The sequence below is a fragment of the Aspergillus tanneri genome (genome assembly GCF_003426965.1).
Source record: "Aspergillus tanneri strain NIH1004 chromosome Unknown AapTan_2_pilon_pilon_pilon, whole genome shotgun sequence".
Taxonomy (NCBI): Eukaryota; Fungi; Ascomycota; class Eurotiomycetes; order Eurotiales; family Aspergillaceae; genus Aspergillus; species Aspergillus tanneri.
In genome coordinates, this window is record NW_022984629.1 from 1,335,420 (window position 1) to 1,352,512 (window position 17,093).

The 17,093-nt window shown below is 44.8% G+C and overlaps 3 protein-coding genes and 1 non-coding gene across 4 annotated transcripts; 3 read left to right on the forward strand and 1 right to left on the reverse strand.

Annotated features, from left to right (window-relative positions):
• Positions 1-7,854: 7,854 nt before the first annotated feature.
• On the forward strand, positions 7,855-8,205 carry ATNIH1004_000412 (uncharacterized protein; the record flags this gene model as incomplete). Its single annotated transcript, XM_033565128.1, has 1 exon — positions 7,855-8,205. One exon carries the CDS (start codon positions 7,855-7,857, stop codon positions 8,203-8,205), a length of 351 nt encoding a protein of 116 aa, XP_033430885.1.
• A 2,476-nt stretch (positions 8,206-10,681) lies between these two features.
• On the forward strand, positions 10,682-12,073 carry MTG2 (GTP-binding protein Obg; the record flags this gene model as incomplete). Its single annotated transcript, XM_033565129.1, has 1 exon — positions 10,682-12,073. One exon carries the CDS (start codon positions 10,682-10,684, stop codon positions 12,071-12,073), a length of 1,392 nt encoding a protein of 463 aa, XP_033430886.1.
• Positions 12,074-12,723: 650 nt separating this feature from the next.
• On the forward strand, positions 12,724-14,415 carry ATNIH1004_000414 (putative JmjC domain protein; the record flags this gene model as incomplete). The annotated part of the gene is made up of 1 exon (XM_033565130.1): positions 12,724-14,415. The coding sequence occupies one exon, from the start codon at positions 12,724-12,726 to the stop codon at positions 14,413-14,415; it is 1,692 nt and encodes a 563-aa protein (XP_033430887.1).
• Positions 14,416-14,727: 312 nt separating this feature from the next.
• ATNIH1004_000415 lies at positions 14,728-14,826 on the reverse strand. The gene has a single exon. It is a non-coding gene; the product is annotated as a tRNA-Phe (tRNA).
• Positions 14,827-17,093: the final 2,267 nt, after the last annotated feature.

Consider the following 17,093-nt stretch of genomic DNA (forward strand, 5'->3'; position numbering starts at 1 on the left):
AAAAGCGATCCAATGGGAAGATCAGATTCAGGTCGGAAATGTATCAATCAGTAGACTTCCTACTGTCAGACCACTCTCCTGACTCCTCCTTTCAGGTAGCCATCCACAGGTGGCCCAAAAATAAAGGGAAAAAAAGAATTTTTTTTTTAAAAAAAAAAAAAAAAAAACCAAAGAGATAGAGAGAGACGAAATGCCCCAGTTACAGAGCCGCCGCCACAGATTAACCAGCAGACCCATAAGACCTGAGCACCGGGTCTCGGGGAACATTGAAAGGTGTGTATCTAGAAGCGCGCTAAAAAGGCCCATAAGGCAAGGATGATCGGCTTTCCAGAAGTCTGGTTTAGTGAGATGATAGATCTAACAGTCCCAAGTCCACTTTTCTTTGGGGTGTCCCGCCCCCAACACAGGAAATGGACGCAAACTACAGTCAATGTATGGACTACGGATTTCTAATTTGTATCGGCTGGCGTTTTCAGCTACATATACTCCTGCTCCAAATGCAAGCTGGTCCCACAGCTGTGGGATTCTAGAAAACTTGATCGGTTCCACGCGCCTTTTTTTTTGGGGGGGGGGGGGTTTGACAGTTCAGTTAAGATAGGTAGAAAGGAGATTGATTCCGATAATACACAATACACAGATGTATTAATCAGGTCGGTAAGTAGACAAGGGCAGCTGCTGAACAAAGACCACAATGCCAACAGCAACACCATCACTTTATGACATGTACTTGGAATTAGCAATGATTGATGACAGAGAGAGGGGGAGGAGGGGGAGGAGGGGGGTTAAGGGGAAATAGGGGATACAAATAGAAATAAAAACAACCTGAATGTGATAATATACGGTGTATTCCCTACGCAGGTATATACGGATTAGAGCTACTTAAGGGCAGAGCATTCCAGATTCGCGAATCAAGCCAAGGGACTGAATATCTGCCCTGCTAACTGTAATTCCTAATTAATGATGATCCAGTTTAAAGGAGGAGAAAGAAAAGAAGCGATGTACGGAGTATCCGTACAATGAGCAGATAGGTAGCAACAAGGAGGGTGACAGAAAGAGTCATCACCATCAAGCAAAAGTGGGTCTAATTTCTATGGATTAGAGCCGATTGAGGTGAGCAGTCGACAACCAACCCCTACTCCATACGATGAGAAAGACACTATTATTTTTGTCGCCCGCCTCAACTGGGCCGAAAACGGGTTGATCGGAGAGAAAAAAAAACTGATTGACATCTAGCGGGATCACCCCATCAAAAAGGGAGAAAGGTTCATACAAACTGGTAACATACCAAGATCGAGCGAACCTCGTACTGGTACCTAGGAAGATACGTAGTATGGAGCACTTAATACTAACGTAAGCAAATGGCACTCTTAGGTACCCGATATGTATATGTTAGCCGCATGTAGCATGACTACCTAGGTTTCTTTATCTCTCTATTTCTGGTCGTCGGAAATTCAGCTCATGGGGCATAATCCTTTATTTTGTCCTAATTAATAAGTACTATTGCGATTTATTGGCTTTGCTTCCGAAGCCAAAAAAAAAAAAAGTAAAAAAAAAAAACCTACTTTACTTTCGTATCGTACTAATACAGAACTAAAAAATCGCCGGAGGGATGACCAACAAGGGTTGGATGGCTTGACTCTTGAAGAAAGGATCGAAGCGAGGAGGTCAAGCAGTGATGCAGCAAATAATAATGTAAGTGGTCCCTGCTGCTGCAGTACAAACTCTATTTTCTTCTCTTTTAGTTCTGCTGTCATAGTACAGTGATAATAATTAGGCAAGGTTAATAAGAATTAAACCCAATATAAATGCTGCTAGTACTCTTTCAAAGCACTAGAATCCCTTTCTCTCCCTGATTTTCCCTGAGGGCAAGCAAGTAGATAAAGCTATTATAAAAATAAACACAAAGTAATTAATTTTAATAAAATGCTTCCTGAACTCCTGACGTCATTCCGACTCACCCTAGAGTCTCCTGATAATTGTTCAGGCATAACGAAGTGGTCAACCTACCAGATAGGCACCTATAGGGCACGTAGATACGGTATGGAAACAATGAACTCATACCCAACTGTCGTACGAACCAACTGTCGAAAAAAAAAGCTTCCTTTGAGGCGATTTGCGTAGTACGGTGTTGTAGTTCTTCCAGTGTAGGTAGGTACTGTGATTCAAACCGTTGGCCTTTTTTGCCGATGACGATTATTGGTCGGCTTTGATCCTGTCCATCCCAAAAGTCGGTAACAAGAACAAAGGCACCGCAAAAACCGTTCCGCCCATTTATGGAGGCGCTAAGAGCGGGCGCAGGAGGAAGGCCCACGATATTGGCATCAGTTTTCCTCTCTCCATGCACGCATGTACTGAGATACACACTGGTTAAAGTCAGCAGTACTCCGTACTCCGTGAGAAACTCTCCACCTAGGTATACTGCAAAGAGTAATATACCAGTATCGTGCCATAGATCTCACAGTGTCTGGTTTAGTACAGCACGGATCTATGGAATAGGCCACGTGAGAGACCCGAAAAGGGGGGGGAGAGAAGGAAAGGAAAATCAAAAACTGCAGGTGATCTCTTGGCCCTTACGATATCCTAAAACACTTAAATTGAATTTAATAGGACAATAAAGGCCAACAGTAAGCTGACTCAATGGCAAGCGCGCCAACAAAGGAGGCCTGCAGGAAGAGTGGACAATATTATCCTGAGCGGGGGATTGGAGGCCTACGACGTCATCGTACTTTGACATCAATGACAGGTAGTTAAAGTCGGCGCTAACAGCTATTTTGGGACGAGGGGGGAAAGGAAGCAGGGTGGTTTCTTTGCTCCAACATTGCTGTATGTCAATACTACCAGGTATCCGCCTACATATTTGCTTAAACAGGCAGTATGTTAAACCCTCCGTACTCTTACCCATGGTTCCCACGCGGAAGGATGCAACCTAAATGACACTTCAGATCATCCCACTTCTAAAAGCAAACAATAGTTTGATAACATGCTGGCACTGCCTTGCTGTATGGAATGAAGGAGAAGTATCAGGTTGAGACCAATACCTTTGTTTCCTTGAGAATCCCGATCCGTAGCCTCCGTAATGACGTGCCGGTTAATTGTTCTGCCTATGCATGAAATACAGATAGACACGATTTAAATTGCTTGCCTTTGCAATATTTGACAGGCGGAAGTAGAATTTCCTAGGGTTCCGAGCATTGGCGGATGACCCAAGAAAGCTTTAGGCGATACCTACCTAGTACCTTGGGTATGACCAGTAGATGATCTGGCGGTGTCGATATGACGCTTTCCGGTCGAAAGTGCGGGATGCGGTAGTAGAGGGCAGGGTTGGGAGTATAACCGGCCGAAAATGCCCTCTAGCTTGGATTGTTGATATCGTGTCCATCGTGATATCCATTCGGACGTTTCGGAGGAAACCTAGAGACCGGTGAAATGTCATTGCAATGTGCCTAACGATGTATGCACTAAAGGGGTGGTCATGTGAACATGTCTTTCTAGGAGTAGATACATAGCAGTACCTTGGTATTACCATTCTAATACAGTAGGATGTTTGCAGAATTGTTTGGGTTGGTTGGAAAATCATGAGACGGTCTGGCCTGGTCTCAACAATATTGTCGGACTTTGGGGCTGGTAATCATCATCACTTCCGGTGCATTGTTGGCAGAACAGCCTTGCCCCGGTTGGTATCCAGCCAGCAGGTAAGTACCTGGCTCTCTGGAGTGGGGAGGGCAATCAGAGCTAGAATGGCAACACCGACTGTAAGCGGTGAAGAAGCGAAAGGAGGGGCTTGCAGCTTCCGTGGAAGAATGTGGGACTGGGTTGACAACATCTGATCCTGACCATTGCTCCTGCTGGCTTGTATTGTCTGTGTGTGTTTATTTTGCAGCTCGCCATGGTCACAGGTCAAGCAATAGCAGTTTATCCTGTTAGATTGGGCAGAAATCAAATTTCCTGATGCAACCAGCCTTGGATCATACTTGCCTCGGAGTTTGTCAAAGACGAGCCCTTGTCAACCTTGCAGAGCAAAGTAGACATACGGTGAGAACAACCCGTACCCGATCTGATACACAGCCACAACAGTGGATGGCTAGCGGCAGTCTTCGCGAAGGGTTCTTCTCCACTTTACAGCTGGAAGATTACATTCGACGAAAAGGCAAATTAACAGCTCCTTTTTGGGGGGCAGGAAGTTTCACCCTTTTTGTCTATGGTGGTTGCTAAACAGCGAGCTATAGAATTTGCCCTCGCAGCATATGTCCGATGTAGTGCATTGCTGCCTGCCAAACATGTCCTGTAACACGGCCCATAGAGACATGACCTTCGGCATGCCACACACACGAGGCAGTATCAGATTATCTGCTTAGTTATGTACAGCCCCCTAGGTGTTATATTGTTGTAACTAAAGAAATATACTGTTATAAGTTCTGGTTGAACACTGCCAATATATGCATAATCTACAGAGTACGTAGTATGATTATGACGTTGCCATATAATCTGGTGCAACGATCTATCTCCATGTAGCCTGCTCACTGAGTCATTCCTCCTGTTTTCCGTCATCTTTCTGACTCTTGACTACTTCGTACATCCTTTTGCTACTTTTCCTAAACACATAAAAGAGAATCGAGATTACACTTTACAGAATATTAATGTTGAGCCCCCACTGCGCCTCCGTCGGAACCATACGGCAAAATCGATTCATCAGCTTCTCAAGGTGCAAGCCATCTAATCCTTGTTGACTGGAGATTATGTACTTTGTGGGTCACCCTAACAATGCAGCTTCTGCACCAAATTGTCGGAACTGAGATCAAAGGTTTACATATGACGTTGGCTATATTTCCCGCCATACATTTTAGTACCTCCTATCAAAAATAAATAAGTAAATAAATAAATAAATAGAGTAAAATAAAATAAAAGCGAACAAGCAACTAAATTGTTTAAATATTTTCTCTAATGGTCTATAAACCTGCCACGGGCATCCGTCAATTGTCCTGATGGTGGGGATGTACCCGTACAGAGTAGACAAACTCCGTATGTTTCATAGTTAATACGTACTTGGTACTGACGTGCTCCAAGTTAATAATAGGCATCTATTACACCTACAGTATCAGCACCGAATTATTCTAGAAAGATACAGAATGCTCCACTATGCATGGGACACTAGCAAACAGGGCGTTTCGGTCCATTAGATAATAAATGATCAGTAAGTTAATATCTATACTCTGTAGCTAAATAGGTAAGAAAGATAAATGCGAGTGCGGTTGTGGCGGATCAGAACTGGACTCGATTTTGTGACATCCCTGAAGGTCATTCGCCAGGACCCCTCGTCAATCAAGCTTACTTAACACCATCATTGTTTTATTGGGTCGACAAACACTATTTTATGCTATTTTATGGCATAAGTGCAGCATGTCATGAAATGGATGGTAACTCCTTACGGAGTACAGAGTACATACTCGGTAACTATACCTCAACTTCGCTAATATTAATAATCTACTCCACACATAATTTTTATCTAGGGATGTAATAAACAGTCTCCTGTTTGAGTAACGCAAAACAATAAAAATTAAAAATTTATTTACTCAATCTGCGACACAACAGGAATCAGGTCTTGTGGTGGCAGACTGAAATGAGTCAAAGAATTAGCGAACAATTGGGGTGCGCTCCGTACCTTGGTACTAGGTCGGGTACGAACCCACAGCTTTGTATGACGGGAGCGGATAGAGTCCCGCGGGCCAATTGAACCCTTTATCTAGTAGATTAGTTGGTTTAATCTAACATAATGTGAAACATGAGGACTCGGCTATTCCTACAGTGGCTCCTCGTTGCTTCATTCGCTAGACTGTTCTACACTGGCTCTGAGGGAGTGCTTGGGACGTAAAGTACGACCCAATGGATGGTACTTATGTATGGCGTGTCCAAAATGACAACGAGGCAGACCCCCTTTCTCCACAACTCAAGGGGGAAAACTAAAAGTATGTGTTGTGGAGATCAACTTGGCTATAGTGCTCGATACAGGTGGAACAAAACAACCAGCCATCACCCATTAGGGAAGGAAAAGTTAGTATGGAAAACAGAGGAAAACACGCCAAGATCAATCCAAGTAACAACACTAAGTGCTGTATAGATCTGAGTTCGGAGTAAGGTTTATATTACATGTGTATGGAGTTTATGGGGCTTGGTTCTCCTGGTGGCAACTTCAAGACAGGAGAGGACCCCAGGAACAACTTGCGCTAAGTACAGTACTAAACATCTTCCCCGGCGGAATGCAATCCGGCGCCACGGTGACGGATAACAATTGACTCCTGGAAAGTGGAGGGAGAGTTGGGTCTAGTATCTGGTTGTTCAGTTTTAAAACTCTGTTTAGAATTCACTTTTCTTTCCATTTACTACTAGCCCTTACTATCAACTATTATTTTCTTTTTCTTTTATTAACACATATATGCGGAGTTTTGTGTCCTATATGTTGAGCCTTCAACTATAGAGAGTATGATAAAGGGAGGACAAAAATAGGTATCATGCTTGGAGTACGAAGTACAAAAATACACTCGCACTACTTCTTAGGGCTTACTGCAGCTAAGGTACGGAGTAGTCCCACAAGGTTCTGTACGTACCTGCCTGCTTGTTTAATCATGTGAGCTGCAGGCGGAACAGGAACATGGAACAAGACCTCGGAATCTGTATGGAGCTGATCAGTGAAGCTCAGCTGAACTATCCTCCATTTTCCCATCCCATACGGAGTAGTACGAGTAGGAACACCTCCCATTTGCTCATTGTGTTGATAGAACTAATTATCTACACGGGCTGAACGTATCTGTGGCGCAATTTATTGTGAACATACTCAAATGTGGAACTTTACAAAGTTCTGTCTATCTTACAGGAGTCTTAACAGATGTGATTAGGCATCTTGATGAGAATCCAGCATAACGAATGTCGATATAAAATTTTATTGGCAGATACAAGGCTGGCGTGTCGGCAAGCTGCTTCAGTACGGCATTGTTGCTCACACAGTCTCTCACAGTTTTAGATCAATAATACACTAGAGGTTTTGTATGATCGAGCCACAATGAGAATATCTCCACTACCATTCGAAACCAAAAATAAAATAAAATAAAATAAAGCAAAGCATGTCCACTCCGGCGTAAATAAATACTACTCCGTATGGTTAAGACATCAGGGCTCGATATTGGCCTGTCGGCCTGTGAAAAACTGGAGCAATTTAAATCTAGAGAACTCCATACATGCAGAAGACGGCCCAGACCTGACCAATCTGATTTTGAAGTCTTTCTACTCTGTAGATGTCCCCAGTCTCCGTTGCTGTCGCTTGCTGGTAGCCCTGTGGAGCATTCTATTTATCAGGGATTTATGTTGATTCCAGCTGGCTGGGTCTGTGTATGCCATGCATGACATATGCTTACATGCTTCGTAGATATACCAGGTGGTTCGTACTTTACGATCCCAGGACACATCAGCACTTAAGTAGATGGAAACATATAATAGACCCACCTAACATGCATCATGGAATGCATACCAATCCATTAGTTGATTATTGACGGACTCATGTCACACAGGCAAGTCTACAATGTGGCACCTGATCCTCATGTGCTGTGCAAGGGATTTGTAGTACAAGCTGTTATCGTATAGTGTACCATTTGCCTATAAAGGAATCTCGAAGTAACACAAACAAAGGGCTCAAGAAAAAAAAAATCGGTTGATGCTTGTCGCCCAGTCTTTCAAGTATCGGGCATTTATCATAATTGGACGTCGGTTCCTCTTTGTCAATCGTCCCGAGAGAACGATATTATCGGCTTCGTGGTCCTCCATTCGTACTGACTGTCCTACATGAAACCTACATTCTTTGCCCACATGCGTCTACCGCCTTACCCTAGCTTCGGATGTCGCGGTCTTTTGGCGGTGACAACAGTTGCCAAGTGTATTGGTCTGGACTGGACTAGCACAAATAATCCTAGGTCCTTACTGTGCTGTCGCATGTGTGGCTGGAACTGGGCACGACATTACGGCGTAGGAATAGAGAAGTTCCTTGGTAGCTACCATGGTTCGATGTCTAACACAGCGCCGATTCAAGTCCGTTCTAAGCCTTTGTCAAGTCTAGACCCAACGATTCTCATGGATCTTTTGGAGCACTACTCTGTTCTGGATCTGGAAATGACTTCCTGCATAGATATCCAAGATGAGGCGGTCGATAAACTAGCGTAAGCTCGGATCAGAGAGATGGGGCGTCTGTTGACCTTCCGCGGAGAATGGTCTGGCCCGGTCTGGGCCCCATGCCTGTCAAAAGTACAGATTCTGGGGGCAAGGGAGCAAAGAAAGAGGAATATTTCCCACAGTATTGGTCCAGGATCGTGTGATTTTGCACCCGTCACTTCCGAGCTGTGCAATGCAGACTTTGACAGACTAAGTGCACGCCTTTGGTCAAAATTTACCTCTAGCTTCATGGTGAGAAATCCTCAAGGAAAGCCAGCCTATTATCTCCGGTTCTGATAATTGGTGCAATTGATGTGTCACCATCACTCATGTTTATTGCTTAGCGAGGGCCCACCGTATCCAATAGCCAATATGTGACGAGAATTTTTTTTCTTTTCTTTTTTTAGACTAAATACATCGATATTTAGATAGCTTTTCAGGTGGCGACCCCCTTTTTTTTTTTTTTTTTTTGTTGGCCCCAGCGTCAGTGTATGACATATGACAGGTCCAATATGGACAGATAGGGTTAAGATGAAAATAGTATTATAGACATCTCATTTTTGCTCCATAGCTTCATGTTTGCTACATGTAGAGCAACAAAAAACAAAGGATATTGTCTTCGTGTATGGTTTATGCTGCAGTCCTCTGTGGCTGCAGGTTACTTTGCAATCCATAATCATTCTGAGACAAGGTCCTTCGTGTACATACATCCAACAGTACGGTCTTGATAGCATTCTAACCTCTCATTGTGTAATATTACAAAGGTATCCAAGGAAGATAATACTACTGTTCTTCTCGATCCATAATAATACTACTATATGAGCAAGTATACAGCATGTATGTACAGTCGCCTCCGGCATTGTTTCCGAACACACTCCGGGCAAAAAAAAAAAAAAAAAAAAAAAAAAAAAACTTTGACCGCTTGACTCAAAAATTCAAGACACAATAAACACACCATTATACGTCGACAGTTTTGAATCACCCTTCTGCAGATGCAACATGGATGATCCTCGTTGGAACCTGCTTCATATTTCCTGATCTTCAGCATGCCACGGCATCGTGCAGCTTCTACATGATTGGGTGCAATCCACGCAATGATATGTCGGATGCTTAACTCGATCCAAATGAGACATACTCGGATATTAACGTAGACACAGAAACGTCGGGGTTGGCTGGTGGTTGTGCCGGATTGGCTCCTTGCATCTGTCTCTCGGACAGCATAGGCTACTTCTCCGGTGTGCGTATGCAGTTTGCAAGGTTTTTCTTCTTGCCTCTGCTACTAATGCTGTCTTTCCGTTTGAATGAAAGTGAGAAACTCTAGAAATATATGTGTGTCGGCTACTTTTGCCCGTATGACATTGGATTGGTATCCTAGAAAGCACTGGGACAACCTCAGTTCTAGAACAAGGACACTAACTTCTTTTTAAATAACGTTGTCTGTTTCTGTTTCTATTCGCATCGTATGGGCGTCACTTGTACAATTGGGTCTTTATAGCCGAACCAGTGGGAGGAGGCTGTTTAAAGTTTGGATCGATCTAATGTAACAGGAAAAGCTGCTATGCTATGATTGCTAATAGTAAACCGTACAATATAAGTGTTTTATTCCATTCTAAGCCTTTGGCTGTAACCTAGAAGTCACTGCCTACTATACTACCGGAAGGGTGTTGGAGCTGTTTTGTCAATATTGCATCTGTTTACTTGTAGGCTTTATGGTCCATAGAGTACCGATTAGTAGTAAAAATAGCAAAATAGAGGTAAAAAGATAGCGCCCTACATCTACCATTAATCAGGGCTTTAAATTTCTCTACTAGTAAAGATACTAATCAACAATCATTCTGTTAGCACATAGATCTTACAATTAGATGGCCTTATCTTACTTAGAAGCTTATATACTACTGTACTATTTATATATATAATATAAGTTAACCAAGTACTATCATTAAATCAGATTCTATGCATGCATAGGGTATGATATACTGAAGTTCTATATACTTTGTGCCATTTTTCTAAGGCATCAATATATCTATCATCATATCATCATATCATCATGTGCTGATAAGATCACGTGTACATGATAGCGTTGCAACATCTGCCAGCTTCAAATCGTCTGCTGCTACAATTTGCCCACCAGCCCTCATGAATTAGAAGGGAAACGGTTGTAGGTTAATTTGTTTATTTGATTTTCCCATATCTACACGTACAATCACTCGTCCCAGGATGAGCGTTCCCTAGCTCGTGTTACAGAATGACGACACAACGATCAGGTCTCATGCTTTCATTCTCTCTCCTACAACGGAGTGTTTTTTTACGCTCGATTGGAAACAGGCCTATTGGGATGCTTGGAAAATGTCGTTGGTATAGCACTGACTCTGAACCCAAGGAGCCAGGGGACCCTCCCATTTCTAATCTTTCTTCCGAGCTGTCGCATCTAAACCCCCCCGCTGATGACTATTCTCGATTCATATTCCAGGATAAGTGTCGCTCGATAATGTATGCTGGTTCGGGTGGAAATGGATGCGTGTCGTTTCTTCGAGAAAAATATATTGAGGAGGGTCCACCTAATGGTGGTGACGGCGGCAGCGGCGGGAGCATTTATATCCAGGCCGTCGAAGGCCTTACCAGCCTGCATAAGCTTGCTCGCCGGGGTATCATCAAGGCCGGTCGTGGCAAAAATGGACAGGGCAAGAGCCAAGGTGGCAAGCGGGGCCAGGACGTCTTGATACAGGTCCCCGTCGGGACTGTAGTTCGTGAGGTGGATAGGTACGACCCTGTTGCCGAGGAACAAGCTCGCCTAAAACGACGCAAGATGGACGTCGATGAGCATAACGACATCGGCCTACCTTCTGCACATCAAAACCGTTGGGTGCTCTACCCCGGGGCAAATCCATCCGATTTCTTGACAACTGCATTCCCAAGGAATCCACCCCGGCGTCAACATATTTCTGCGATGGAACCAAAAGCACCTGTGCACCTCGACTTTTCCAAGCACATGGATAAACCAATTTTGCTGGCGGCAGGGGGAGTCGGGGGGCTGGGAAATCCACATTGGGTGTCCCGTTCCATCAACAGGCCCAAGTTTGCATCGAGGGGCGAAGGCGGGATGCGTCTAGAATTGGAATTTGAATTGAAACTGCTTGCAGACGTTGGACTGGTCGGGAAGCCCAATGCTGGCAAAAGTACTCTGCTTCGCTCCTTGACCAATAGTCGCACCCGGATAGGAAACTGGGAATTCACCACACTCTCCCCCAATATCGGCACAGTTGTCATTGATGACCACAAAGGCAGGCCCTTGGTTGAATATAAGGGAAAAGTCGCGCGAACAAACTTTACCATTGCAGACATTCCCGGATTGGTTGAGGATGCACATCTTGATCGTGGCTTGGGGCTAGGGTTCCTGCGACATATCGAGCGGGCTGGAATTTTGGCCTTTGTGGTAGATCTCAGTGCAGGAGATCCGGTTAAGGGACTTCAGAATCTCTGGTATGAGCTCCGAGAATATGAGCGGATACGCGATACGGAGCCAATTTCGCAAGATGAAGAAGATCCTTTAGCTTGGATTCCACCAGCTGCCGGTCTGCCGGAGCTTCACTCCCAAGACGATGAATTGGTGATGAGTAAGAGAAGCCTCCCCTCTCTTACCCTCCCTCCAATTCACACAAAGCCATGGTTTGTCGTGGCTACCAAAGCTGATCTGCCTGAAACTCAAGAGCCGTATAAGAAGTTACGTGAGTACCTCAGTTCTGTTGAGAAAGAGCAAGTTGAACATCCCGGAGGCCACACGGATGCCTGGAGGGAAAACATCTGCGCGATTCCTGTGAGCGCTATAAGGGGCGAAGGCGTGGGCCATATTCCAAAGCTCGTGATGGAACTTCTGGGTTGATTTAAAACCACGACTTCTTAGCGCTTGGGACGACTTGATTGTCTCGACCCTGAGATTCCTTAAAAGTGACGAGAGGTGACAGGTACAAACAGCTGACTATATGCGACATATTCTCTGTATTTCCATGTTTCTTGTATACTTGTGGCGATTGTTGGAGCAATGCTTGACAATGTATAGTATTTTTGCACTTTGAATCCTAGGATAGCATGACTGGTCATCCCATGCTGGATAAAATGATCTATCTAACTATCACAAATATACATGTTTTGAGAGAGCAGTTTAACCATAAGGCGATCTTCCACCGGTTCATGCCATTTCCTATGATAGGGGCCGAAAGACACTTTTAGTGATATATCTGTATAGACACCAAAAAAGCAAACAACTGACCAAGTGAATATAACTATAAGGCTAATTGATAAAAGTAGAGTCATGTTTACGTGTTGTTTACGAGTAGGCTGTCAGTCAGAAGTCTTCCGTATGACGTCGTCGCAAAGGCCAAAAAAGGAGAAAAAAGACAATAACAACAGCACCACAATGGAGTGACAAAACCAACGGTCCCCCACCAACTCCACTGCTAAGCCACTTACTCCACTTAAAGTTATCCATCATTCATAGGATTCCCGAATCCATGCCATTATCATCTTGGGGCCATGGTCCGCCTCCAAGAGCTCGTTGCGCTCGCGCTTTCCACCATCGCCGACCCAGCCTCCAACGACCCGATTCTGCAGTGTCTCAACCACGATCTTAAATCTCATCGCGAGCTGGTGCTGAACACTCCAGAAAAAGCACTCCAAATTGCAGATGCTCGGTTACGCGTGTTTCCCTTCAAGGATGTGGAAACGTGCTGGCGACGACTCTACACTGACGCGAGCATCGCCAAGGCCTGTCTCAATATCTGCCTTAACTGTGGCTTATTACGCGACAGCAAGCTCAATGATGAAAGTGCTAACCGGCTCTCATGGTTTTCCAGCTTGATTGCCGATCTCAATCAGGTGCAGGAACGCGACAACGAGGAAGGATTGAAGGTGGACCCAAGTGCTTCATGGTTGTCACCGACAATACATCTTCTCGATAAGGCGTTGATTATGACCGGTGCTCCTCTTCGTGAGACGCTCACGGAATCTCTCCTTGATGCTCTGCAGCGTGCAATTTCGTCTCCGAAAGACCGTGCGACCTCTCCTACCGACCTCGAAACCCTCAGCGAAAACAATGATATGTCGGACCCTTTGCATCGCGCTGCGAAACGCAGGAAGTTTTCTCCTCCCCTTTTTCCTCCGGATTCTATTCCAGCCCCCGAGATAAAGTACCCAGTTTCTCGTGTTTCTACGCCCTCCTTTAGCGCAATCGAATACCATATTCATCACGTCAAGACACCCCTGGTAATAACTGAGGCGGTGGAGCACTGGCCTGCCATGTCGACACGGCCGTGGAATTCGCGGGACTACTGGTTTAAACGCACTATTGGTGGCCGACGGCTCGTTCCTGTGGAAATAGGCAGGTCTTACACAGACGAGGGATGGGGCCAACGAATAATGGAATTCGGTGAATTTGTCGATCAGTACATCTGGAGGGAGGAACGTGATGGCAACGGAGATATTGACGTCCAGACCGGGTATATGGCGCAACATGACCTGCTGTCCCAAATTCCCGCCTTGCGGAAGGATATTTCCATCCCCGACTATTGTTATATTGATCCACCGGGGCCGGAACCCGGCACCCCAGTCTACTTGAAGAAGCGCCGGGAGCAGGAAAAACAGAGTAGGGATGCCGATTCAGAAGGCATGTCTACCAATCTCGATCCAGAACAGCACGTTGGAGACACGGAATCTTGTCATTCGGACTCAGAGCTGGGACTCCCAAGCGATCCGATCATTAACACCTGGATCGGACCATCGTGGACTATATCGCCTCTTCATCACGACCCATATCATAACATTCTGGTACAAGTGGCAGGAACCAAATACGTTCGACTCTACTCTCCACACACTCCAGCCTCACAAATCTACCCCAAAGGAATGGAAGCTGTTCATACGTCCTCGTCGCCAGAAGGAAGCAACGCCCATTTTAGTCTAAACCAACCACAACCCGAACAGCAAACATCAGGAAACGACCAGGAACCGCAACTCATTGACATGTCCAACACATCGCAAGTCGACCTAGCAGCCATTGAACTCTCCCCGGCCGAATCCGAGCAATGGGAGGCCATGTGGCCAGGGTTTCAGCAGGCAGACTACGTTGAGACTATACTGAGGGAGGGAGAGAGTCTTTATATTCCCGTAGGATGGTGGCATTATGTCCGTGGTTTGAAGGCTGGAGTTAGCGTTAGTTTTTGGTGGGGATAGACAGTTTTTTTTTCTTAGGTTTTCGAGCACAATACCCTACCATATTGTACTGAAAAGTATATCTGTTTTTGTCTGGTCTTGTTCGTACTCCATAAATGTACTTACCCTCATTCAAGTATTCTCAAATCTCCGGCGAAGAGTTGCATTAAGATACCACTAAATCAGAAAATAGAATCATATTATATGTAACAAATATAATAATAAATAATTGATTAAACATTAGTTAGTTGATCCAGGGAAAAAGGAACGAACATACATCATACATGATCATCAATAATCATTTGGGAAAATAATTAAAAAAAAAATGAATAATGGGACGAACCGGGATTGAACCGGTGACCTCACGATTACCTGGTCAGGCTGAATGAAGTGGACTTCAGTCGTGCGCTCTCCCAACTGAGCTATCGCCCCTTATTGGATCATGTGATTGATATCATGGTAAATAAACAGATTCATGATGAACTCATTATATGTGAAATTGAGCAGTGCATCTTACAGTATTCCAGGGAATAGACACATGCTTGAGCTTATCATTACTACCTTATCACTAACTACATGGACAGCTTGGTATAATATGTTAGGCACATGGATCAAATTTCCGCAAACAATCGGCCTTCCCACACCAATACCACTTTGTGGTTTACCAGCTTCTATGGAATCTCCTGGCTGAACCAGTATCTTTTCTACAGTTGATCCTGCGACCGGCAGTTCAGCTCGCATGGCGATCTCGAGTTTCATTGCTTCCAAGATGATGACGACTTGGTTCTCCTCTGAGTTTGTTACTGTGTTTTATTTCAACTTTCCAAACGATGGCGTTCAAAGCTGCGTCGATGGGAAGGATATCGGCATCTAATAATAAACACAGATATCGGTTAATTTCTCTTTTAAAGAGGGGCAATGTAGGAAAGGGGAGGTTCTCACCATTGAGTAAATTTTCGATTGTATCCATTGGGATTCCTTTCTCGGCCTTCTGCTTCACCCAGCATGCAAGCAACTCTACTTCGAGCTTGTCTATCTCTGTCTGTGCCTGTCGCTTACGTGTTCGGATCGATGCCACTTCTTCCTTCGTGTCACGCAGGAGTCTATTTTGTTCTGCCATGGCGAAAATAACCTCTTCCCCTTGGTATTCGTATGTGCCGCTGTTGAAGAGTGCGAGTTGTTTCTCGTACTGCTTTCGGAGACGCGATAAAATGTAATCTGGTCAAATTCTTCGAAGAGCCAGGGTTTATCGCCGCTGCAACCCTTAGATCCCAGGATATCGATGCCGGGAATGGTCATTCCTGTCATTTGATATCCACCCGGGGAATCGACACTGTACAAGCTGGTGCATTTGGAGTTAGTAAGCTTTTGTAAATAGATACATGTATAAGGCATTAGGTATTCTTGGCTTAAACCCACGCCATGCAACTACCGCCCCATGACACAGAGCCCACGGGGGTGTAGACTCTACTAGGGTTCATCTTCGGGCAGTTCATTCGCTGTCGTGGATCAACAGGCAAGATGGAGAGCTGTGAAGAACCTGACGGATGCCACCATTAGGCTGGCAGTCAGGTAAATATTCTCGAGCTCTTCCGTAAAGGCATTGTTCTTTGCCACGAATTCCATATTGTCGGGGAGATAGAGGGCATAGGGACGCTGCGTCTCCATGTACCGGTTATACTATCTTTTTGTCGCTTGCTCTCGAATGTCAGAGGTAGCTTGAATAGCCCGCTAGGCATGTTTGCTTTGCTGAAGTCACCAAGCTTATTCTCCAGTTCACAGATGCAATTGATAAGCTTCTTCTGATCTTCGTGCCATCGTAGTATGGCATTAACCAAATTTAGTCTGGCGTTCCACGATTAGAGAGAACAGATGAAATCTTACAGTTTCCACATCCAACCCTTGAAACCAGTCCGTTTGAAAATGTAATGTCTTCATTGTCTTCGTTGAGAACCTTCTTGAGTGCTGTGACCCTGCACCGATGATTCAAATGCTCCATGCCTAATAAAAGTTGTCAGATAATTCCTGGGTGATTTCGTCCTTCATATGCTCTGTTTTTACTTTTCTTTTATTCTTTTATTTGTCTCCAGACTTACCTGTTGGTATGACACGAGTGGCTGGCTTCCCTCCTCTTGGATCTGATGAATCATACCAGAACCGCGAGCCTTTTCTGTCAACTCGGAAGTCAAGCGATCCGTAATTGTTATTGCACCATTGAAATTGCCTTTATAACAGCACTCGACAACCTCGCGTATGTATCTTTCCATATAGTTGCGGGCTCCCAGGGCATCTTCCACAGTAGTAGCCTTATATTTCAATTATCGCCTGCTTTCACTTGGCCTAGCTTCCATAAATCGACATATACAATCGCATCGCTGCTAATAAATCCACCAAAATCCGGGCCGTCTTGCGGTAAGATGACAGGGCCATCTCCAGTCCAGTTAAGAGATCCTATTGCATATCCGTACTCGATTTAGTTGGAAGGATGTGCACCACCTTCTCCTCCATAAGAGCGAGCCCAGTTGGGGTTGGGCCCAAGCAGACGAATCCACCTCTGGCTGCATTATGGGAGATCGTCCAGTCTGTTTTATATAGCATATCAATGCTCCCTGGAGTCAAACGCCCCTCATCGTACGGCCCCGGCATTGCCAAGAGTTCCCAATGGTCTGAGTATCGAGGTATTAAGTGATCTGGTAGGT